This window comes from Sitophilus oryzae, unplaced genomic scaffold (genome assembly GCF_002938485.1).
Source record: "Sitophilus oryzae breed Bouriz unplaced genomic scaffold, Soryzae_2.0 scaffold_1639_pilon_pilon, whole genome shotgun sequence".
Lineage (NCBI taxonomy): Eukaryota > Metazoa > Arthropoda > Insecta > Coleoptera > Curculionidae > Sitophilus > Sitophilus oryzae.
The window spans coordinates 1,896,764-1,922,413 of NW_022146324.1; the positions used below are offsets into that span (position 1 = coordinate 1,896,764).

Consider the following 25,650-nt stretch of genomic DNA (forward strand, 5'->3'; position numbering starts at 1 on the left):
CGATGATAATATCACTTAATATTATGGATGCTGATAAAACGTCGCGTTGGTTGAAAAATATCGATGGTCAATCTTGACACTTATGAAAATAAAATACTTGACCCTTAACGAACGGCGTAGAAGTAACAAGTATGAAATGTGTCCATAATCCCTATGATATGGTCTAACTATATGTAGAATAGAAAACAAATTTCTTGCAGTATAGGTATATAATAAAATTATATAAGGATTCTTGCCACTCAACTGCTGATATAGAAATTTAATTCTATGCTGTGTTTGTCATAATGTGGATCAACCTGCTCTCGTACTACCGGCTTCTACTTTACTATAGGTTGATCCACATTATGACAAACACAGCGTAGAATTAAATTGCTATATCAGCAGTTAAGTCGCAAGAATCCTTATATAATTTTACTATATGTAGATAAAGCACTTGACTGAATCATAATCCACCTTTTGGTATGGTTTCCTTGCTTTTTAAAAAACGACGCATCAGCAAATTCAAAGTGACATTTGTAAATTAAGTGATACTAATATGAAATATCAAAATTGTTTGCATACAAAAATGGTTTAATTTTGCCTTTATAGTTGAATCAACACAACTTTGGGAACAAGTGCCTACAGGACGAGGCTTTTGTCAGACGTCCGCGATTCTTGTTAACATTAGAGTTTTTTCAATAAAGTTTATTATTGCAGGATTTTGTGGTTGATTAAAAATATCAAATGAAACTTAATACAAAGTGAAGTAATCAAGTAGCTTGACAAAAATCAAGTAGTTGTGAGCAATTGCTTGACTTTTCAAGTACTTGAAATTGTACTACTTGACTTGAACTTGAATTGATGTCAAGTCAAGTCAAGTAACTTGAAAGTCAAGTGAAGTAGTGAAACCCTAAAGCGGGGTTTACATTAGTCAAGTTACTTGAATCAAGTTAACTTGAGTCAAGTCAACTTGAATCAATTTTGGTGTTTACACTATATGAACGATTTTTGCAAACTTGAATTCAAGTGGAGGGATTGTTTTGGTTGTCTGCAGTGAAAATGGCCGTCACTCCTGATGATATAGCTGATGCTCTCCGTCAAGTCGTTGCACTGGTAGTACCATTAGTAAGCGATGTTACAGTAAATGCATTAAGAAAAAATGAAAGAAGAAGAGGAAGAGTATGGGTACGGAGTTGGATTAGTCGTAGATTAATTCTTGGAGCCTCAAACAGCTTACTCAGAGAATTAGCTGTAGAGGACGTGGATTCATACAGAAACCACCTAAGAATGACACCACAAAGGTTTGATGAACTTTTGACTTTGGTTGAAAAGAAGATTAAAAAAAAGGATACAATGTTCAGGCTAGCAATACCGGCAAAAACTAAACTTGAAATAACCTTAAGGTATTTAGCTACTGGTGACAGTTTCGCTTCTTTGCAGTATCTATACAGAGTGCCAAAAAGTTCAATCAGCAAATTCCTACCTGAAGTTTTGGCAGCGGTTTACGAAGTACTCGAAGAATATATTAAGGTAAACAAAAAACACATTATATTTTATAATTATGTTTACTGTTACAAGTAGGATGTCAATTAATTTTTAAATAATTTCATAATTACAATTGTTCTTGTCAACAACAATTTCTTGAAAGACCAGAAAATTGTCGGAATCATTTTGTTCTTTGTCGGTTTCTAGTAAGAAACTGGTTTGCAAAGCAGGAGAAAGTAAGTCGTTTGAATTGTCTTGGTAATGAATATCTTCCACATCAGTTCTGTCAGATCCAGATACAGAGGTAGCTATGGTTGGTGATAGTGAAGAATATCTGTGAATTTGCATGTTTCGATTCAATGATTTGATTCTTGCAGCTATAAGAATGTCTTGGATAGCTTTTTGAGCATTAAGAGAATCAATTGGGTTTAATTGCCCCAATTGTGCTGAAACGTACTCTCCAAAATGAGACAGTTCATCACTAGTGTGTCTCACAGAACCATTTTTGCCAGCTGGTTTAACGTTTTGTGATATTGCATGTAGTTTATCAACTATGTGTTCAACAGCATGTATTTCGGATATTTTTTGCTTTTTGGAGCGTGGAGGCTGCATTCCAGGTGTTTGAGATTTAGTTTTTTTTGGTTGTGGTTGAACAATTGGAGAACTTGGAGAATCCACATCCTCTATATCGTCAGTCTCAGATGCGTCAGTCAGTGTAGGCAGAATTTGGATTTCCTTATCCTGAAATGAAACAGAATAACTGTACAAAATAATAGAAATATTATGAAAAAATTGTGGCAATACATTTTTTTTTCAGGTGCCAAGTACAAAGGAAGAGTGGGAATTGGTGCAACGCAAATTTGAAGTGCAGTGGAACTTTCCCAATTGCATAGGAGCCATTGATGGGAAACATGTCCAAATAAAGTGCCCTGCTGAGAGCGGTTCGAATTACTACAATTACAAGGGTACATTCAGCATCATACTGTTCGCATTAGTTGATGCCGAATACAATTTCTTATACATAGATGTCGGTGCTAATGGAAAGTCAAATGATGGTGCAGTTTTTCAAGCATCAACATTGAACATTGCAATGGAACGTAACACCCTAAATTTACCACAGAATGCCGTTATTGTTGCAGATGATGCGTTTCCTCTAAGAAAGGACATACTGAAACCTTTCAGCAAACGCAACTTAACAATTTCAGAAAGAATATTCAATTATCGACTTTCTAGAGCTCGTAGAGTTTCGGAAAATGCTTTCGGCATTTTAGTTGCTAGATTTAGAGTATTCGAACGGCCTATTGCATTGATTCCTGAAACTGTAGATTTGGTTGTCAAAACTTGTTGTGCACTTCACAACTGGCTACGCAAATCATCAGGGAAATATTACCTTCATCCTTCATCTGTAGATGTGGGAGACATGGCAACATGCACAATCATACCAGGCACATGGCGCACCACTCTCAATACATCATGTCTGCTGAGGACATCGAAACTGACTTCGACAAATGCTTACAAACGTGAGCTCAAATCGTTTAGAGAGCAGTATGAAAAATTCTTCTCTTCAAAAGAAGGGTCACTACCGTGGCAATGGAAGTGGATTGGTGCTGATCAACCATCGAACAGCCTTTAACTTTGTAACTAAATATGGGTAATAATACAGTTTAACCTGCGTAAATGCAATGTTTTTACAATTGTAATATATGTTAGCCTTTCCTGTATATTGTATGCTGAAGGTACTCAGTTAAAATACTATTACTGCAATATATTTGTATGTAAATATGTAACTTATAGTATATGAAAGCATTTTATTAATAAATTATGTGTAGACATAAAGAAATGTAGTTTTTACTTACCAGAGTTGAAGTAGAAGGTCTGCTGGACGAACAACCCATTAAAAACTTTGCTGCATGGAACCAACTAAGTTTAGGTTCGTACAGTTCATCAGCAGCTGAACCTGATTTTTTGGATTTCGCAATTTTTATGCATTCTTGACTGACAATGGTTTTGATTACTTTTATTTTGGCTCTTACCACATCCAAGGTGATGTCGGGAAAATTGGTTTTCAATTTGTCTACCAAACCTTTAAATCCGGCATCTCTTAAATTCTTATTTTTATATTCACTCAAACCCGAGTTCCACAGTACAGGATAGTTTTCATACACCTCCAGGAATTCAATAATTTGATCGCTTGTCCACTTAACACTTTTTGAACTCATTTTTAAATAAAGATGCTTTTAACATAAACAACAACAAAACAACACCACTCAATGTGACACTAGATTTTTAGGTTAATCCTTGAAGCAAGTGAGCTTGAATGTGTGTTTACACTGGTCAAGAGACCTTCCTACTTGTTTCAAGTGCAGCCAACTTGACTCCAAAAATCAAACATGTTCAACTTTTACTTGACACTTGAATCTAGGGGTCAAGCACTACTTGAATGAGGAAAAAATCACTTGCAGAAGTGTTTACACGGTTCAAGTGACGTTCAAGTTACTTGATTCAAGTAAACTTGAATCAAGTAACTTGACCAATGTAAACCCCGCTTAGTGGTTATTGAGTTGATCGCTTTTAGTGCTGCTTGACTATCGCATAAGATGGCTATATCCTGTTTTTGATAGTTCCTATCTAAGATTAATTGTACGCATCTTTCGATGGTGTAGATTTCTGCCTGAAGGATACTGGGGTAGGTGCCCATTGGTTCGGAGTATTTAGTTTTCGGCCCAAATACTTCTATCCCTGTCCCTGTTTTGGTTTTGACAAAGGTTTTGACATAATTATCAGCATCATGGCATAATTATCTGTAAGGAAATTTACGGAATATCAACTGAAATAGAAAATTGTTTAGCGTTCTTTTTGTCAAGGACCCCTTCGATTGTTTTGTTATTAGTAGTGACAACACAACGTTTCAAGAACACTCCAAAGTGTTAATTTGAAATTAAAAGTGTGAATGTATTGGCTAAATCTACAATAACTCGGATTAATATTAATATTACTAGTTTAAGAGAATTATATTTAGTGTACAGGGTGGGTCAAATTCTACGCTTTTAAATGGAAACACCCTTTTCTATAGGAGATAGACGACAACTAATATCGGTGTCTGGAGCTCAATTTTCATCAAAAACATGATGATATATCGCATATCAATATCTGTTACCATTTCGGAGTTACGGGGTGTTTTTCAAAAATGTGCATTTTCCGCGAGAAATGTTCAAAAACTGCCCCGTCTGTCCATAACAGAAGACGATTAATCTGTCGAACACCTATAGCAAAATCTCATGTCTTGGTTTACTATTTATTTTTATCGTTATTAGATATAGTTTAAATGTCTTGATGTTGGTTAAATATATTTTAAATTGTTATAAAATTCTGCATCTCTCATAGCAAATATTATTTTCGTTTTAATTGATGCTCACAGCTAGAATTTCTTTGCATTACAGCCGGTGCCGTACAAAGCCTACTTATTTAAAGCGGGCGAATTTTTATATACTCTATATCTCGAAGAGGAATCGAGCAAAATATCAAGTGTGTTATATTTTTGGAAATGTAATTTTAAATTATTTTCAATAAATTAAAAATATACAGAGTGTACCATATAAAAAATCAAATTTTCTGTTGATAATTCTTAAATTATTAATTTTAAAAAAAATTATACTTAAACCATTAAATTCTACGTAAAAAGGTGCTTTGGAGATGTTTTCATAAAAATACAAAATTTTCTATAGCAAAAAAGTTACAGCGATTTGTTAAAAATGCATATTTTTGAAAAACACCCCGTAACTCCGAAACGGTAACAGATATCGATATGCGGTTTTCACCATCATGTTTTTGACAAAAATTGAGCTGAAAAACAAACACCGATACTAGTTTTTGTCTATCTCCTATAGAGAAGGGTGTTTCCATTTAAAAGCGTCGAATTTGACCCACCCTGTACATCAACGTTATTTTTGAGTTTGCGCCCACACCACAACATGTTAAAATCTTAATCTTCGGTTAATATTTTTGCACGCCTATAATAAAATGTAGAAAAACAAAGGGAAACTTCAAATTAAGGTTTAAAGGTTTCACTTCAAATTAACAATTACTGTCTATTTAGGTAAAAATCAGCTTTGGAAACATGGGAAATCCCATGCAAATTTAAAACTGTCCAAATATTGGCTCTCCTGTTGATTTTACTTGCTTGCTGGGTATGGCTGAAAACATATGCGAAATTTTAACAATTTTTTGTTGCAATCCGTTTTTAACTGATTTATGAAAAACTTCATATTTTTTAAATTGAATTCAGTGGGAAAAATACCCAGTTTTTTTCAAGAAATACCTACATAGATCCTCAACAATTACATATCATCATTAGATTATATTAATAGTCATAATTATCACTAAGAGGAGGCTATATTTAATTATATTTTCGTACACAGTATCTTTAACCAATTATTAGATAGTAATTATTAAAGTACATTATGTTAAATAGTCAAAAGAAAAGTGCCATTAAGCAAACATAATGATGTTTTTAAATGTCAATTAATTTATTTTTAAATAGACTATTTAATATTGAGTATGATCCGTCTAGACTAAGTAAAAATAGACCGAATTCTTCCATAAAATATACTATGATATTTAAATAAATGATCTAAATATATCGTTCTAAAAATATATTTGTTTAGTTTTGGAAAAAAAGTTTAAACGAAGGAAATAAGCACATCACTTAAAGCAAATCAGTGTATTAAAAAACTAAACGCGATCGATAAAAAACGGCATTAAAGACGGCTAGGAAATGACAATCGATGATAATTTCGGCGATATCAAGCACTATAGATGTCATTTAGGCCCGTATTTATAGTTGCGTCTCGAGACGCCAAGACGGTCTTGGGCTCTTGAGAGCGGAATCATAGACAAACTAACAAAAGCAAGACGCGTCAACGCTGTACTGCAAAACGGTAACAAGTTTGATAAGAGTTTATTACCGCGCTTGCGTCAACTGGCCTTTTAGACGAGGACGGTTTACTTATGGATTGTGTATTTTGTAGTAGCCTTTTAGACAAGGATGTTTAATTAAAAAGCGTTTATTAATATCAAATAAATTTATTTCCATCGGTAAAATAAACAATAATTTCTGGACATAACAGATATAAAAACAAAAGTTAAATAAACGAAAACGTATTCCTCTTATTAAAATAACAAAAAGATGATAAAAAACAACAGTTATGGTAAACGAAATAAAAGCATTATTCTTCAAAAGGTACAAAAAATAATTATGTATATTATAATATTAATAATAGGAACAACAAGAAACATCTTAAAAATATACAACTTTTCAAATATAAAACAAAAACATAAACTTCACATTTTCACAAGAATTTGCAAAAATATTAACATTTCGAGTCTATTATAAAATATAAAGCACGAAAATTCAAATCATAAAAAGATTAAAAAGATAAAGATTCTTATAACTTACAGTCAATTTGTAGGACCTTCGTTTTGTCTACGTTAGGATGTAATCACAATAATATGTATAATCACAGTAATTATTATGTTCTTCATAAATGTAAAATGTATTAAATTATTTGTTTTCGTTTTGTACGCTAATAAAATAATAGTAATAACCAAACAAAACGCAAAATCAGGAATTCAACAGTTCGTTCAAGGATGGTTCAAGGCAAAAACGTTTTTCGTTTTATTTAGGTTAGGTTTGACGAGTGCGACTGCGCGATGATTTCTGACTCAACTGGCCAGCGCAAAAACAATAATTCGACTTCCTCAATCCTTTGAAAAGTCTTGCTTTTGTTAGTTTGTCTATGAGCGGAATCCACAGAATACACGAGCAAACGTCATTTTGGAGATTGCGATTTTCATTTTGGAGATTGTCTTTTTGGATAGTTTATGTGATCTGTGGATAGTTTCTTAGCCTAATTTTTTTAGTAAACAAAGTAAATCCGTTTTGTCTGATTAAACAGTTTTGAATATGTTAGAAGAGTTTGAGGATATTTTGGACCATGTGGAAGAAGAAAATCGTCTTCGAGTTCCAAAAAGATATATACGGGATGCAGGAAATCCAATAGAAATGTTTAGCGAGGGGGGATTTATGCCGATATTGCTTTTACAAGGCTACAATTACAGAAACTATTTTACTTCTTATAAATTGAAGACTTGCAAAAACCTACCAATCGTGGTTTACCCATTCTTCCCGTTATTTAATTACTATGATGACTGATGAATACTATGCGAATTGTAATTTTCAGATGGTAAATGAAGATTTGTGTGGTGTTAGCCAACCTACAATAAACCATAGATAATCAAGAATAATGTAATAATGTGGAAGTATTTCAAAATCGCAAACGTTTTTTTAGTCTAAATGTTCAGGTCCCAAAAGGGAAATTATGGATATTATAGTTGGATATCCAGGGTCAAGGTGTTATATTCGATCGAAGTAATTAAGAATGCTAATGGAAAGGCGTGATATTCCTGATTTACTTCTTGGAGACAATGCATATAGATGTAGGCCATTTCTATTGACTCCTGTTCTACAGCTAAGTAATCAACAAGAAACCAGGTATAACTTTGCCCATAGAAGAATGCGAAATGTGAAAGGCTATTTGGGACTTATCTTCCATGTGTCCGAGGTTTACAAAACAACTGTTGCTATTATTTGTGCAACAGCTGTTGTTCATATTGGTTTAAGGGAAAATTTAGATAATTTTGAAGATGCTAATTTACACATTCCAATTATAAATAAAAAGGAAGAGGGTTAGATTTTTGAAGAAATCTTATTCAACGTTTTCCAAATTAATGTATTTATTGTATTGACATATGTATATCTAGTAATTATGTAATATGTTAAGTGATGTTCCAAGGGAACTATATAGTACCTATATAATAATTTTATTTACTTTTCTATTCGTGTTTATATATTTACATGTAACATATTTTAAGTAATTTCTTATAGTCTATTAGTTATCTTAAAAATACTGTTTTTCTATACTTTTTCTTAGTAGTTTTACGCTCACTATGACCAGACAGCTAAGTGCTTGTTTTAACTGGTTACACAGAATTTTCCCACTAATACATTAGAACTAAAAAAATTGTCTTTTTATTTTCATCATGAATATTTACATAAATATATCACATAATATACAATATTGGATGTATACACCGTATAAACCTATAATTTTCAAGATTTTATTGCTTGGTGTAAATTCTGTATTCTTATTGAGTTGACCACTCTATATAAAGTCGATACTCCATGTTTTATAGTTTTATTTCAAATAATATTTCACAATACACATTCTATGATTATTGCGTTTTTACTGCTTCCTTATTTCTTGTCGTCTAGATGACATTCTTCTCTCTTCTTTTTTTTGCTAGTCTGCTAGCCTATAATTTTTTTTATACTTCCTTTGTTCCATTTCTATATGTTCTTTGACCTCTTCTCTCAATTTTTCAGGTAATCGAGTACTTTTCATCGGAATATATCCATATAATAATTCAGGTGTTTTTTTCGCCAGGGAATTTATTCACAGATGTATTTATAGCTCTTTCTATATTCTTAATATATGTATCCCATTTGTTGTCATCATCTGCACAAGCCGAAGCCAGTATCATTGGAATAATAATGCTGTTCAACCATTTATGGTTGTATCACACAAATTCACTCAAATGTTCAGCTATTAAAATGGACACCCTCTTGATAATCTGTCTTATTGTAGGTTGGCTAACACCATGCAAGTCTCCACTTACTATCTGAAAATTAGAAGTCGCATAAAACCGTAAACAAATTAATAATTGAATAACGGGGGGAATAGGTAAACCACGATTGGTAGGTTTTTGCAAGTCTTCAATTACAAGAGGTAAAATAGTTTCTGTAATTGTAGCCTTGCTAAACCTATATCGGTATTTAAATTCCCCTAGCTAAATCTTTATATTGGATTTCCTGCATTCCTTATATATCGTTTTGGAACTCGAAGACGATTTTTTTCTTCCACATGGTGCAAAATATCCTCAAACTCATCTAACATATTCAAAACTGTTTAATCAAACAAAACGGATTTACAAGGGATTTATTTTGTTTACTAAAAAAGTTAGGTTAAGAAACTATCCACAGATCACATAAACTATCCAACATGACAATCTCCAAAATGAAAATCGCAATCTCCAAAATGACGTTTGCTCGTGTATTCTGTAGATTCCGCTCTCAAGAGCCCAAGACCGTCTTGGCGTCTCGAGACGCAACTATAAATACGGGCCTTACTTGGCCCCTACTATTCTTTGTTTTTTGATGGCGTTTACTGCCAGTTGCCTTAAGAAGGTTGTAATTTATATTTCTATTGAGTAAAAATTATGTTTAAAAATTTTTTTTTAAAAAATATTTTTTTGGAAAAAGATTTGTGTGTCTGGAAAGGTTCCCTTCTCTTTCGAGGTGATGACTCGGCAACTCGATGTCCTTTAATTATGAGATACTTTATCTATATCTAATTACAACTCTATCTATACTAATATATAAAATCCTTAAGTGACTGACTCACTGTTTATCACGATCCTGCTCAAAACACTCGACGGAAAAAGCTCAATTTTGGCATACAGGTTGATGATAAGAAGGGATTTTTCGAAATTCATGTTCCAAGGGGGTGAAACCACCCCTCAAATATTACAATATTTTTTATTTAAAAAACGGTCAAGTTTCCGAAAAAAAAACGCTTAAACACGTATATTTTATTTTGTTTTTTTACATATATTTTAAGATTTTTTAAAAATGTATACAGGGTGTTTCGAAAAATCTGGTCATTGCTTAATCACGATCCTGTTTAAAGCGCTTGACGTAAGAAGCCCATTTTTGGAAAACGGATTGACTTTAGGGTGTAGAGGTTAGATAAGAACGGATTTATCGAAACTCGAATTCTAAGGGGGCGAAACCACCCCTCAAATATTAGAATATTTTTTATTTAAAAACCGGTGAGTTTTTCTGAAAAACTCTTAAACACGTATATTTTATATTGTTTTTTTACATATTTTAAGATTTTTAAAAAATTTATACAGGGTGTTTCATAAAATATGACCATTGAGTAATCACGATTCTGCTTAAACTGCTTGACGTTTAAAGCTGATTTTTGGCAAACGGATTGATTGTGGGGTGTAGAGGTTCGATAAGGATGGGTTTCTCGAATCTCAAATTCTAAGAGGGTCCAAAACGCCCCTCAAATATTACAATATTTGTTATTTAAAAAACGGTTAGTCTTTCGGGAAAACGCTTGGACACGCATAATTTATTTTGTTTTTTTTACATATTTTGATTTTTTTAAAATTATACAGGGTGTTCCAAAAAGTTGGGTACCTAATTGATTAACCACGATTCTGCTTAAACTGCTTGACGTAAAAAGCTTATTTTTGGCAAACAGATTTTTCGAAAGTCAAATTCCAACGAGATAAAACTACCTCTCAAATATTACCAAGTTATAAAATAATATAGCCATATTGTTTTTTCTCATGCTGACATAAATGTGAGAAAATTTTATCTAGTTTGAATAATGGAAATTCTTGTTTTGCTTTATCATCACCATTACAAATGATTAATTCGACGCGAATGAAATCGCGGGTACACGCTAGTTTTTAATAAATGATTTTTGTCAGAGGCTATTGTGACGTCGATTTTTCTTCGATCATACGATATTTTAAAGCGGTTAAAAATTTTTCACCTGAAAATAAACGTATTAAATATTAAATTTCTTCTAAATTGAAAAATAGCGGGAATTATTTGGGTCACGTGCACGTATCATGCTGGTACGGGAGACCTTGTGGGTATTAATCGTGTTGTAGGGTCGAAATATGTCGAAATTAAACCGGAAGGGCTGATAAGACCGCTTTCCTTTCAACGATATTCCAGAAATTCCCGGAACCGCGTTTAGACGCCGTGAATTCCCTGACGGAATAATTATGTGAACATGCTTTTCGGTTAATAATAACCTTTTTATAATGCTTAATAAATATATTAGAAGGGAATATACAGGCAGGATAATCTCTGTGCCAGAGGTTTCATAAATAATACGGGGTCTTTCAAAAAATATTATATTTTTTGATATTCTTCGAAGGGGTTTTTCAAACAATATCGTATTTTTTTCGTTAAAATTATTTAGTCAATATTATTCGACTGTTGTAACTAGAGCTGAGCAAAAAATCGCAAACAGCGATTCAATTGCAGTGATTTTGAAATCACAATCGCAACCTGCGATTGGTTCTCATAGGAAACTGCGACTGTGATTTCTTCTGTTTGCGAATTTTAATTTAGGCAACCAATATTACTTTAGTTACGATTTGCGTTTCATCTATTTGCGAGTTTCAGTTTAGGCAACCAATATTACTATAGTTACTTAGTTCATTTTGCTGCGATTTGCGATTTTGTTGTGATTGTGATTTCGTAAACTAGGACCGTGATAACTTTATGTCTGCGAGTTTGAATTTTTAGGAGTTGCGATACCCAAGCAACACAGATAGTTCCAAATCCCTTCGGTTTAAGACTGGCTACTAAAACATAGTTCCTGGGTACACCCTGTTACCTAATTTGTCACTATATCCGGTAATACCACTGCAAAGTATTTTTGGATAGTATCTGTTACCACCCTGTTACTAGTCATTTGGAATTTAAACACCCAAAATTAAGGTAGCAAATGGGTAGTTGCGTCTAGTAACTGGGACTACGCAAATCCTTTCATTGTTACCACGAAGTGACAAAATCTACATAGTGACAATAAATACGGAACGGCTACCAGCCTGTGCTACTAAAATGGGTGTATGAAGTACTTGTTACTATATAGTTCCATGCTTAGTCCCAGAATAGTCGCAGTACCCTATATTTTGGGTCTTAAAGTGACGAGGCATTTGGGTACTAATTGTTGGTCCCAAAATAGTAGCTGCGACTATGGTTTGTTACTATAAAGTAACGGGTACTATACTCCTATTGACGTCTTGCTACTATAAAGTTGTAGAAACTAAAAAATATTACTTTATAGTAGCAGATCGCGTATTTACCCATCCTGTCCGGTACACAATAATAAAGATCAATAAAATTGTTTGTTCAGTACGCTGCTAGTGGAATTTCCTAAATAAGTTCACCAGGATAAAGGGTTTATTGGATTAAATTTAGAGAAGTATGACTGGGCTTTGATATGACAATAAATTATTTTAAATTTATTTTTGAAAATTCATATACATATTATTTTGTATAATTGTCGTATTTTCTATATATTTGTAAAGTTCTTATAGCTGCATTTTTCTAGGAATGTCGAGTTGGTGACCACTGATAAAACAGAGGTCAGAGAAGAACGTATCATAAGTTAGGAACTAAGGCATTGGGCATTAAAACACCAAATTAGCCGCATTGCTTTAACAGATTTAAGCTTGATTTTCATGCATCGGTTGTCCGACGATATGATGATACGATATTAATTTTATTGGTTGAATTTAAAGACTTCGGTTGGTTAGAAACGGTTAACCAATCGAAGCCTTTAAATACAACCAATGAAATTAATATCGTATCAACGTATCGTCGGACAACGGATGCATGAATATCAAGCTTTACTTGGTATACTAAAAAATGAAGGCTTAACATCATTGCCAGGAAACAGCAGGAGTTTATTGAGTACAGCAGGACTTTATTGAGTACACCGAGATACTGTGCCATTGTTCCAATAAGAAATGGAAAATTTTGGTACAATGGAGTAAGGAAGATTTAAGTTCTTTTTAAGTTGGAAGATTTTAGTAGCACGTTTATCCGAAGAGACCAACCTAGAATCGGTGTCTCTAATGTTTAATGTTGACGGCTTGCCTTCATTTAAGAGTTCTCCGTTAGAATTTTGGCCGATACTCCTAAAAATGCATGAATATCCTTGCGATCAACCCAAGGTGGCAGCTATTTATTGTGGCGAGTCAAAACCTCCATTACAAGAATTTTTACATGATTTTATAACAGGATTAAATGAGATTTTGGAGACTGGAATTGAAGTAAATCAGATTAGGGTGAAAGTAAAAATTCGATTTTCTCATTCATCATTTTTTTTATTCAATTGTTATTTGTCACTTCATGTTTCACCGGGAAAGACAACTTTTGATTTTTAAATGGCACCCAATGGCACCCTCAATATTTTTTGCTTAATTCAATAGAAAATGACACTGAATAGAATGACATATCATAATATGACATTTTCTCATATGGTTTATTTGAAATTGTAACATCGGTTCATAACGGCAATTTGACTCGAAATACCAAGTCTGTGGTACCAAATTATTCGTAAAATGCTTTTTTCAAATATGCTAATAAGTCATCCTCGTTCCATATGAAAAAACTGAGATATGATTAAAAATACAATTTAGGCATCTTTTAACCAGTCAGGACAAGACACGAAAAACATTAAATGATCAAATATATTTTTCCAAGGCTCCTAGAAAAAAAGTTAGTGTTCTTAAATTATTTTGAGATGAGAGGTAGGCGGAACTTTATAAAAATATATGGAACTATATTGTCACAAAATGCCTGATTGTCCGACTTTTTGGGTGTTCAAAGTAACTTTCTAGTTCCAGTAGTTACCATAGTGTACAAAATTTAAATACATTTAAGAATAACAAAGTTCCAAAATAGTAACCGATACTACAAAGTAACTTTTGGGTAGTAACAACTTAATCACTGGAAGTAGCGGATCTTTTAAAGTAAAAAGTGGGTAGTCCCTGCTACTTCATAGGGAAGAGCCCAACTTTATCGTAGCGAAGTGTGCGTCAGCCATTTTTTACTGTCAGACATTTTTTAATTAAATTTATTTGTTAATATATTTTCATTTTTTCTTTATTTTCCCAAGTTTTATAGTACTTTAAGCATTTATTTTTCCAATTAGAACTCGACCACACTTTCGTGCATTAAGAAATATTATTTTTAATATTTTTGATATTATTTTTTTGTCCTTAAATATCTATAAAATTGAATTAATTCGAAGGCGCGTTAAAATATTTCCATCTAACTCGGTAATATTTGTCAGTAAAGTGACGTGCGTTATTCTATTAGTCCTGGAAGTGTCCGAAATACGCGATTAAAAACCATCATTTTCCTCATAAACATAACACGCCATTATTAACTTGACTTTAACATGGCCATGCACCGCGGCTGTCAAATAATATTATTATTTTATTTAAAACGTTTTTTAAAAGTAGAGGTCGCTAGAAGAATGTTTTGCTACTATATAGTAGCAGTTACCAGGCGGCTACGTAGGGGCGACCAGGCCGCTACGTAGCAGGATAGTGGCCGCTACTACCCTTTCACTTTATAGTTACGAAATATAGTGGCAGAGTTAGTTCCTGGGACCACCCGGTATACTACCAAGTTACCCTAAATTCTTCCCCATTTTAGTAACAGTTATGTGGCGGCTACGTGGCGGCAACGTAGCCGTCGATAGTGGCAGTCTCCTTGGTGGTCGCTTTTGTAGTCCCAGGAACGTACCTGCTACTATCTGTGTTGCTTGGGTATTGTTGCTTTGTGGTCTTGTATTGTTGCTTTGGGTATTGTTGCTTTGGGTATTGTTGCTTTGTGATTGAAGCATTTTATAGTAAACTGCAATTGAATTTTCTTTCTGATATTATTTATCTATAGAGAAGGCATTACTTTCTAGGGCCACGATCATAATATACCGGGTGTTTCTCAAGAGTCGTCACAACCAAACGAAACTATAACATTTTTATTTTTTTTCTGATAAAAAACGAAATTTGGTATGTTAGTATATGACATAAATTAGGGTTGATTGACATATTCAATTGTTTTTGGCCACTTTCTATTATAATTTTGATTTTTAAATGGTACCCTCGGTATTTTTTTTACTTTATTCGATAGAAAATAACACTCTGCATAGAATGACAAAATCATATGTCAACTTTTGACATCTTCGCATATTTATGGTTTATTTGAAATTATAACTTGTGGTTAAAAAAAATTCTTTTTCCAAATATGCTAATGAGCCACCCTCGTTCCATTTGAAAAAATTGGGATATGACTAAAAATACGATTTGAGCATTTTCTAACTGGCCAGGATAAGACACTGAAAACCGAGCTGAAAACATTAGACGATCAAATCTATTTTTCCAAGGCTCCTTGATTAAAAACTTGTGTGAAGTGTTTATAACATAGCCATGGCACTCTAGACTGATTTTAAAATAAGTTTTTTTATTAAGCGAGAATGTCAAAAGTTGACATATGATATGTCATTCTAGTCAGAATGTCATTTTCTATCGAATAAAGTAAAGAATGCCATTTAAAAATCAAAAGTTGTAGTCATTTCCGGTGAAACAGGAAGTGACCAAAATATACAGGGGTGGTTCACCACATATGACGCGGAGTATTGTAGCTAAACTATTAGATTTTTACAAATTGTAAGTTTTGGGTTCGTTGAAGAACTATTAGAGCTACAATTTAAAAATATTTTTACAAGATACAGAGTGTCCCAAATAAATAAAAAATATCAAAGTTGTATTTTTTTAAATGGAACACCCTGTATATTATTAGATTTAAAATAAAGGTAAATTTGATTAAGGTTTACCGCATTTTAATCTTACCGTTTTCGAAATATTTAGGTTTTTGTCAAAATACAGTAACAATTTTAATGCTTTATTTCTCTAGGCGTATTTAAGTTTTTAAAACCAAAGATTGTATTGAAGTATTTCTATTGACTAGATTTTGTGTTGCAATAATAAAAATTATACTACCTTATACAGAGTGTCTAAAAATTTATTTTAAAAAATAACTAGCTATAAACGGCAATAACTTCTTTAATTTAAATGGAACACTCTATATATTTTATGATAATCAGATGCACAATTTAATTGTCTATCAAATTGTATTATATCATTTTTTATCTATGTCTTAAGGTTTTCGTAGAAAATGCATTTTCTTATAATTTAAACCTCAATTATCAATATACCCATGGAATATTGACATTTTTGATTATTTTTAAAGATGTAACAAATTTTTAAAGGGTACAGGTACTAATATTGTCGATATAGTTCATTTATGTCATTAAAAAATAAAAAAAATTGTTTAAATATTTGTAAAAAAGGACCAATTAATATGATTCCAGTATTCAAGTTACATTAATTGACTCTTTGCGTTGATTAATAATAATTGCTCCAAATACTAAAAAACTTAATTTTGTATGTATATTAGACAGTGTGGTAAAAAGTAACACCTTAAAAATTTTGTTGCATTTATTGCCGGAAGCTTATTTATAACAGAGACGTTCGTTTTTATAACTTATTATTATATTGATTTCTGATTCCAAATCCACATTTATTTAGAATAATTTATTAACTAACACAATTAAATATGTAATTAATTAATATTTGGGCGGAAATAATGGTGGTATATTTAATTAATGGTATACTGTTTTATAAAGATTTAAATAGTTTTATTTTTGTATACAAATAGGCTGGTAATATTATCGTTTTTAACACCTGTACATTTGTTACTTTAAACACAATCTAAAATGTCAATATTCCATGGGTATACTGATAAATGAGGTCTAAATTATAAGAAAATGCATTTTCTGCCAAAACTTGAAGGGATAGGTAAAAATGGTATAACACAATTTGATGGACAATTAAATTGTGCATCTGATTCTCCTAAAATATACAGGGTGTTCCATTTAAATTAAACAAGTTATTGCCGTTTAAAGCTAGAAATTATTTAAAATAAATTTTTCGACACTCTGTATGAGGTAGTATTATTTTTATTATTGCAACACAATAACTGATCAATAATTATTAAACTTCAGTAAATATTTAGTATTGAAAACTTTGATACCCTTGGAGAAATGAAGCCTTAAAATTTTTACTGCAATTTCATAAACATGAAAATATTTCAAAAACGGTAAGGTTTAAGGGTGATAAACCTTAATCAAATTTACCTTTATTTTAATCATAGAAACTAAAAATGTAATAATATACAGGGTGTTCCATTTAAAAAAATACAACTTTGATATTTTTTATTTATTTGGGACACTCTGTATCTTGTAAAAATATTTTTAAATTGTAGCTCTAATAGTCCTTCAACGAACCCAGAACTTACAATTTGTAAAAATCTAATCGTTTAGCTACAATACTCCATGTCGTATGTGGTGAACAATCCTGTATAAATACGAGTATAAAGAAATAAAATATATTTAGGGTGAGGGTTAAATAAGTGCAAATATTTTAGGGGAGGTATATTTCGATACTGAGGGTCCTGATTGTCTCTGAGGTTTTTTTCGCGAAAAAAAAATATTAAAAATTAGGAATTTTTTGAAAAAAAATTTGGATTTTTAAATTTTTAGTTAAAAAACATAATATCTTATTATAACAACATAGGCAGTAGATTAAATTTACAAGAAAGAAAACCCAGAAAATATCCAGTGGTTCTCAAAATGTAAGCGAAAAATATATTTTTTTTAATTTTCAAAAGAAAATATCTCGGTTATTTAGAACTTATTTGAAAAATGGTAAAGAAAAATTTTTGTTGCTTTTATTGAGATCTACCAGCCCTGAAAATATTTGCACTTATTTAAGACTCACCCTATGTATGAGAATGAAAATAAAATCAGCATAAAAATTTACTTGTAAAAAAATTCAAAATGATGAAAAATAGACAGTGGGAGAATTTTGTATTTTTAACAAGTTGTTTTGTCAATGTCAACTTTAATTAAAAATCTATAGGGGTGGGTCCGATACAAATTGATATTACCGATTACCGCTGATGTTATTTTTCTAAAAAGGTTACTGCGACGCCGTTTTTTTCTTCAATCGAGCGGTATATTCTAACGATTTTATCTTTTTCGAATGAATAAATGCTAATTGTTGGATTGTTTTTTATTCCGAAAGTAGCTCCTCATTACCTCACCAAAGGCCAGAATACACGTAACAAACTAACAAGACCCTGTTGTTATCTAATATTTACCGTTCTTGTTATAATAAAAGCGATAATAGTACTATGTTAAAAACCAGCGCGAGCCTAAGCCTTTGCGCTAATACATACTCTACGTATTTGTGAGACTGGTTTTCTTAAGCCATATCTGTCTTAGATTTTCGAATTTTCCATGCTCATTTTCATCATAACTGACTTTTACAGCCGCGATAAGAGTTCACTTTAACTAAAAAGGCTTAACGCATTGAAAAGGTGCCTAAAGATCTCTTTGTACAATGATGATAGTGATGAGAGTAAATATATGGTGCTATTTATAGTTTTAAAACACCATTATAAATTCCATTGATTTTTTTCCAAAATTCTGTTCGGTTACTTTTTTTTATTTCTGTAACCATAATTTTTTTTCACTGATACTGTTCTATTTATACTAACTTTAGAGGATTATTATACACAGAAGAAAATAAAACACTAGTTTATCACAATTCACAATACACCAAAACACTTTACTTTTGCACTGGACGCGAGGTTCGCTATCCATGTTAGCATCAGCAGATTACTAAAACTGCCGATGATGACACCAAAGGTTCCAACTAGAGATGAGAAACAAATCGCAAACTGCGATTCAATCGCAGCGACTTTAAAATCGCAATCGCAACCTGCTCTCATAACACAGTGCGACTCTGATTTTTTCTATTTGCGAGTTTCGATTTAGGCAACCAATCTTACTATAGTTGCGATTCGCGATGCTCTTGCGCTTGTGATTTTGTAAACTAGGACCGTGATAACCTTCTATCTGCGAGTTTGAAATTTTAGGAGTTGCGAATTGCGATTTTGTTGCGAATGTAATTTTGTGTTCCATTGAAGCATTTTTTAGTAAACTGCAATTGAATGTTTTCTTTGATTTTATTTATTTATAGAGAAGGTATACTCTGTTTTTTTTTTCTCAGGTAAGATTTCGACAGACGATGATAGAAGAAAAGCAGATGACGTCCCATACCAATCTATTTATTTTACTAAAAAAAGTTTCTAATAATTTTTAAGTTATCTATGGATGGGTTTAAATATAAATCCGTCATACGTCGTGTCTTGTTGTTTTTAACCAGTTTTATTGGTTTATTTAAAAAATGACAGATCGTATTTCAATTTTATTGGTTTGACGGAACGATGAACGACAAACGAACGCCGATGCGTATGAACTCGCCTTTAGATTTTTGTCATTTTTGACGCTTGTCAAAGTCTTGCCAAATTATAGGTTATAATTTTGTGTCAACTTTTGTTAAATACCCTGCGTTTTGGAAGATGATGCATTTTGATTCGTATTATTACGTGTGTTTTGTGTCTTTTGAAGTCAAGTGGAGGAAAAATCGAGTGAAAATTAACTGTAGACCCAGAGCACAGTTTATGGTTAATACTCGCTGCCCAGGCAGAAAGTCTTATATCTACACCAATGAAGTTGCCATCGATAAAGTTTGTATACCATTTCGTCGTAGATAAGTGCATCTCGTATATGGTAGAAGGATCAAACTAAACACATATTAAAAACTGGAGTAGCTGTAAAATATCGACATCACACGATAGGTAAATAATGGATTTTAGTACTGCAGAAAAATAATGTCAAAAGGTAGATACTGGTTTAAAAAAATTAAGATTAAAGATAATTAATCAACCTTCAAGGTATAAAATTTGGTAGGTGTTATTATTAATAAAATAGTTTGTTTTATTTACCTATGTTGTTTTATTTATTCCTGTGGAATATTACAAATTTGTATTTGTACATAAGTTATATTGATAAATATAATCATAAATGCGGGTAGTTTCATAAAGCTTGAAAGTAAATAATAGTTCTTTTTATATATTTTTTGGTATGTAGTGTCTTGTTCTTGTTTGTTTTGTATTAACACATACCGTTTTTATTAAATAAAATAACTCAATTACATTTTTTCAGTTTTATACAGTTTTTTTCACAATATTTTGAAGTAATCACTTGTCATCTTGTCAATCAAATTTTAAATATATCCTGCTATGCGTTCCAGTTGTACCAACTTATTTCTTTGTAAAATAAAATAAACTACTTCGAAATTAAAATGACAGACACATCTATCACTGTCAAGGATCTTCTCGTTGGACAGACTATATTATTTTCTTGGACCAATATCAATAATATACCGGGTGTTTCTAAAAAGTGGTTCGCCTCTAGAACTTTTTTATTTTTTCTGATAAAAAAAACGAGATTTGGTATGTAAGCATATGATATAAATTAGGGTTGATTGGCGTATTCAGTTCGTTTCGATCACTTCCTGTTTCACCTAAAATGACTAAAACTTTTGATTTTTAAATGGCACCCTCGGTAATTTTTACTTTACTCTATAGAAAATATCACTCTCAATAGAATTCCTATAACGGTATTTAAATATTAAAATCGCAATCGCAGGTTACAGTCGCAGCTATTTAAAAATCGCAATCGCAGTTTTACTCATATCTAGTTCCAACCCCTGAACTCTAGGTAATATACATAGAGGATTGGCCCAAGTTTTCCAGGCAGTCCTGCAGGTCCTTAAAGTTTCCCATCGACTGTTCGCTATAGGCGACATTTAAATGAGTTGATACATGTCTCAGTTGACTATGGTTTAACTTTTGGCTTTCAAGTGGTGTTTTTAAACTGGTGATGGCCAGTAGGGGGTCAGAAGAAAATTCTGTGAAGTTTATTATAATATTCATGGAAAATATATTAATGTATATACGGAACACAGAATCCGAAATACAAAATTAGGGAAAGAATAATAATTTTTAGCTTAAACCGAGGAGAAATAGCGTTACGCATTAATGTGTCTTGCCTTTTAATTCTGGATGCAACTTTTACCTACCCTTCTTTGCATCGAATTTTTTTATAATCTCTAGTATCTTATAACTGTAGCTTAAGTATTCAATTACTGGATGCACCATCAGGAGTCCTGCGCCTAATTCATTTTCTGGCCCATATTCTTTTAGTTTATTAGTTTTTCTACGCAATAAACATTCTGTCAATTCTACTTTTAAAATTTTAGCAGTTTGAAGTACTGCTTTACGCACTGCCACCATTTTTAGGCAACTAGCAGAAGCTTGATTTTGATATCAAATGTGTAGACATGTAATATTTTTTCAAGTTAGCTGAACTCATATGTGGAGGTCCAATGGCTTTAAAGAGAAAAGTTATGCTAACTACAAGACTACAAGTGCATCCACAACTACAGTACCCTGCTCCAGTCTGGATAGAAGCAACATCTAAAGTCCAAAATAAAAAAAGTTTGTCCGATTGCAACGGGTTGCAGCAATCAGGATATGTTATGCGAATAGGATTAGCTCGGGAGATAAAGCCTTGGTTATAGCAGGTATTCCTCCGTTTCATCTATTTCTGCGAGAAAGACACGAAACATATATCGGTTTAAATAAACAAGAGGCACGGGAAAACTTGCTATATGCATGGAAACTATAATGGGACAACTCCAACACTGGTAGATAGACTTACAGGATAATTCGGGACTTAAACCAATGGACCATAGAAGTTGATTATTTTATGACGCAATCCCTCTTCCGTCATGGATGCTCATATTGTACAATGGAGGACGATGTTGAGCATATACTCTGTTCAACTGTCCACATTGGATCAATAGAGGAAATATTTTGAGGTGCAGGCTAGACAAATATTCACAGTGTTGGAGAGCATGTGTGCTGGACGATATTCCGATAGTCAAGCAGCACTAAAAGCAACAAACTCAGTAACCATCAATTCGAAGTTTGTCAAAGAATGCTTAGAGAAGCTGAACAAATTAGGCAAATAAAATAAAGTCCTCCTACACTGGGTGCCCGCTCACCAAGGGATAGAAGGCAATGAAAAAGCAAATGATCTCGCTAGAAAAGGAGCGAACACTCCACTAACTGGACCAGAACCGTTCTGCTTTCCAAGCGGAACTGAAGAACCTGGAATACTCCATCCGTAACCTGGAATGTTAATCTCCAGCTCCTCCAACGGTCTAAGACACTCGAAAAAGTTCCTCAGAACTTACGACCGAGAAAATTTTTCCTTGATTTAAGTAAAAACAATATTCGGATTGTCACGGGATTTTTAACAGGAGGTCTCCTCAACGAACATCTCAGTAGATTGGAATTGAGAAACAACGGCGATTGCAGATTCTGTGGAAAAATGGGGAAACACCAGTACATCTTATCACTGAGTGCACCGAGACGACAACCGTTCGTGCCATAAACTTTGGTAGGGCTGATATCGAAGATGGGTGGCAGCTCTCCTCTGTGGAGCCGTCTCAGATACTGGCTTTTGTCATTAGCTCTGAGACTGTATGATGAGTTATAACTCGTTATATCTCAAGAATGGGGAACACACAGTATAAAAAAGGGAAAAGCAACGCTAATAAGCGAGGGCAGCCCTCATGCTGAAGTAATGCGAAAATGGTCTCCAGCATGCAGCATGAGTGGTGTTAGACACGGGGAGTTTTTTTAGTGGGTAGGCTCAATCGGGGGAGTCCACCCTTGTTTCCCACGTTCTTCCACCTCCATAGAAAAAATAAAAAAAATTGATCTCCTGTGACTTGATCACTTCACTTAGACTTTTAAAAACGCGCCTTTAAGAGTCCATTTCACTAGTCCGAAAAAAGTAGCAAAATAAGCGTTCGGATTTAAAGTTTTATGTAAAACTGGCTAAATATTATTACACAAATGAAGAAGAAAATTAAAGATAAAGGATTATACCACAGCTTACAGAATAATATAGCTTGGACACTCGCCAATTTTTCCCACGCTCGAATTTAAAACGCCCCACTCCGACGATGCTTAACTGAATTAAGCGAGCGACAGTCAGCCTCATTCATGGCCTCATTCAGTCGATGCATAACCTCCACCGGTGACGAGTAGGGCCGTATTACGGAAGATTTTAATTCGATTTTCTCTTATATTTAACCATAGGTATTTGTGCTTTTATTTCAATTTTATTTTTATTGTTGGAATGGGAAAAGGTTTTCCGGGATGTGCGGCTGCTGGTTACACAAATAATTATGGAAATAATTCAAAATATAATCTGTTTAATTTTCAATTCAAAATTAATGTTCAATTCAAAAGTATTCACACTTTAGAGCTTTTCAAAACGATAAAGACCACTTATTTGGAGGCTTGCTAATGCCAAGTGACCATTTTTTTATTTAGTGTCCTCATTGGAGGCTATTTTTATAAGCTTTGTATGTAACTATCTATGTATGTATGTATGTTTTTGCGGGGCAAATCTTGTAAGCTAAATTAGAACTACTTCCTTTTATTGTAGGAGATTGAAATTTGGAATGTAGGTTCAGACCCGATGACAATACTTTTTTGCAAGGCATGACCCGAATTTTTGAGAGCTGTCAAAATGGCGGCATTTTTGAGGTTTTTGATTTTTTAAAATTCTATTTATGATTGGATCGGGCTAAAATTATATATATAGGTATATTGTGGGTATATACGTATGAAAAAAATATATGGACGGCCATCTTGAAAAAATGACAGTTTAATGACATGTCAAAATTTCAAAGTCAACCGATTTTCATAAAAATATATATATAGGATGGCCATGGGCTAAAATGAAAGAAAAAAATTTTGAAACTGTCAAATATGACAGCTGTCAAAAAAATTTCAAATTCGTCCGATTTTGATAAAAATCGATATATTGGATGCCCCCTACCCCATAGTCGGTTTTCATTTTATTTGTCTCACATTTGAACTGTCAAATTTGACATCTGGCGTTTTTTTTAAGTTCTCCTTTTTTAATGAAAATCGATATACATATTATTAGGATGTCCATAGAAAGTTATTTAAAAAAAAAATTGAGTTTAAATGTGTGGCACTGAGAAACCAGCATAACTAAAAAGTAGAAAATAAATTTTACAAAAAAAACTTTTTTTAGAAACAAGCTTTTATTTAAATTTAAATACACTAAAAAGAATAAAATAAACTTTTTCTTTAAAACTTTTATTATGAACTTATAACGCCATTACACAATTTTAATATTATATAAAAGCTTGTCGCGAGATTTCTCTACATCAATAAACAACTAAATTAACTAAAACCTGTATCTACCCTGTCTCATTTTCAAAGTTTGTGTTATGATAGACCACTAGACCAGGAATTACAAGATAAAGTTGTCGTACCAGATTTTTATCAGTGCAACTGTACACTCAAATCTCGCGGCAAGCTTTTATATATTAATATTAAAATTGTGTAATGACATTATAAGTTCATAATAAAAGTTTTAAAGAAAAAGTTTATTTTATTCTTTTTAGTGTATTTAAATAAAAACTTGTTTTTAAAAAAGTTTTTTTATAAAATTTATCAGAATAATTTTGAAGAACTTTCCTTAAATGAAAATATATTATGTAAATTCGTTAAATTATTTCAGACAATTAAACTCAACCATCCTTGTCAAAATTTTCCTATAATGTATTTTTTGTTAAAATTATACGCAAAAGTTAATTTATTAATACCTTAAAGAATATTAATAAGAACTTAAATGTAGCAAACAAAAACCGAAAGCTCCTAATTTGGAAACATTCGTAAGTAACTATAAGTAATCAATGTACCTATTTCATTTTGCTGTTATTTCTAGAAATAAATTAATTAATTTGTTTTTTAAATGTTTTCTTTGAGAATACATATTTATTTAAAGTCAACAATTTAAAAAACGTGTATCTAAATTATGTCCTAGCACCAGTCGAATAATTTTTTACGTCACGTGTAAAATTTTTTTTAATACATCTCTGGGCTGACTGCCGCTTACGCGGCTATTGGTTGTGGCGAGGGGGCTCGCCGCTCTAGTGTTCTCCCTCTTTCAAATCGCAAATCCGAGCGTAAAAAGATCAAAGCGGCACGCTACACTGTCCGAGCTGTGTGATTATACGATTGTATTGTAGCACATTTTTAGACAACTTCTTTATTTTTAAGATTTTGACGGTCAAACATCAACAAAATATTACTTATGTTTGGCTGAATTTTCTAAAAAATAATAGACATAATTTAAAATTCCATTATAATAAGGAAATAGATTAAAGTTTTGTGATTACAGTGATATATAATTTATATGATTTTGCAACAAATTGCTCGCTATTTTTTGGCAAATGGTGAAGCTCGGCAAACCTTAATCAAAGCACGAGTATTTGGAATTTTGGGTGTGGTTTAACGCGACAGGATCGGGCTAAGCCTTAGGCATATTTCTGAAATATAATACATATTTCCTTTGGACACACACCCGCTTT

General features: G+C 32.4%; 2 protein-coding genes across 2 annotated transcripts; one reads left to right on the forward strand and one right to left on the reverse strand.

Moving 5' to 3' along the window:
- Nucleotides 1–900: 900 nt before the first annotated feature.
- Nucleotides 901–1,560, forward strand: LOC115880612. Its single transcript, XM_030897886.1, has one exon. It carries the CDS (start codon nt 1,039–1,041, stop codon nt 1,558–1,560), a length of 522 nt encoding a protein of 173 aa, XP_030753746.1. The 5' UTR covers nt 901–1,038.
- Nucleotides 1,264–4,005, reverse strand: LOC115880641. Its single transcript, XM_030897916.1, has 2 exons — nt 3,321–4,005; nt 1,264–2,205 (listed from the first exon to the last, which is right to left on the reverse strand). The coding sequence occupies exons 1-2, from the start codon at nt 3,681–3,683 to the stop codon at nt 1,576–1,578; spliced, it is 993 nt and encodes a 330-aa protein (XP_030753776.1). The 5' UTR covers nt 3,684–4,005; the 3' UTR covers nt 1,264–1,575.
- Nucleotides 4,006–25,650: the final 21,645 nt, after the last annotated feature.

Excerpts from the sequence above, each read along its gene's own strand:
- LOC115880612 (XM_030897886.1), top strand. The coding sequence starts at position 1,039 with ATGGCCGTCACTCCTGATGATATAGCTGATGCTCTCCGTCAAGTCGTT.
- LOC115880641 (XM_030897916.1), bottom strand. The coding sequence starts at position 3,683 with ATGAGTTCAAAAAGTGTTAAGTGGACAAGCGATCAAATTATTGAATTC. Across the intron at positions 2,206-3,320 it reads GACCTTCTACTTCAACTCTG|GATAAGGAAATCCAAATTCT; the intron begins GTAAGTAAAAAC and ends GTTTCATTTCAG.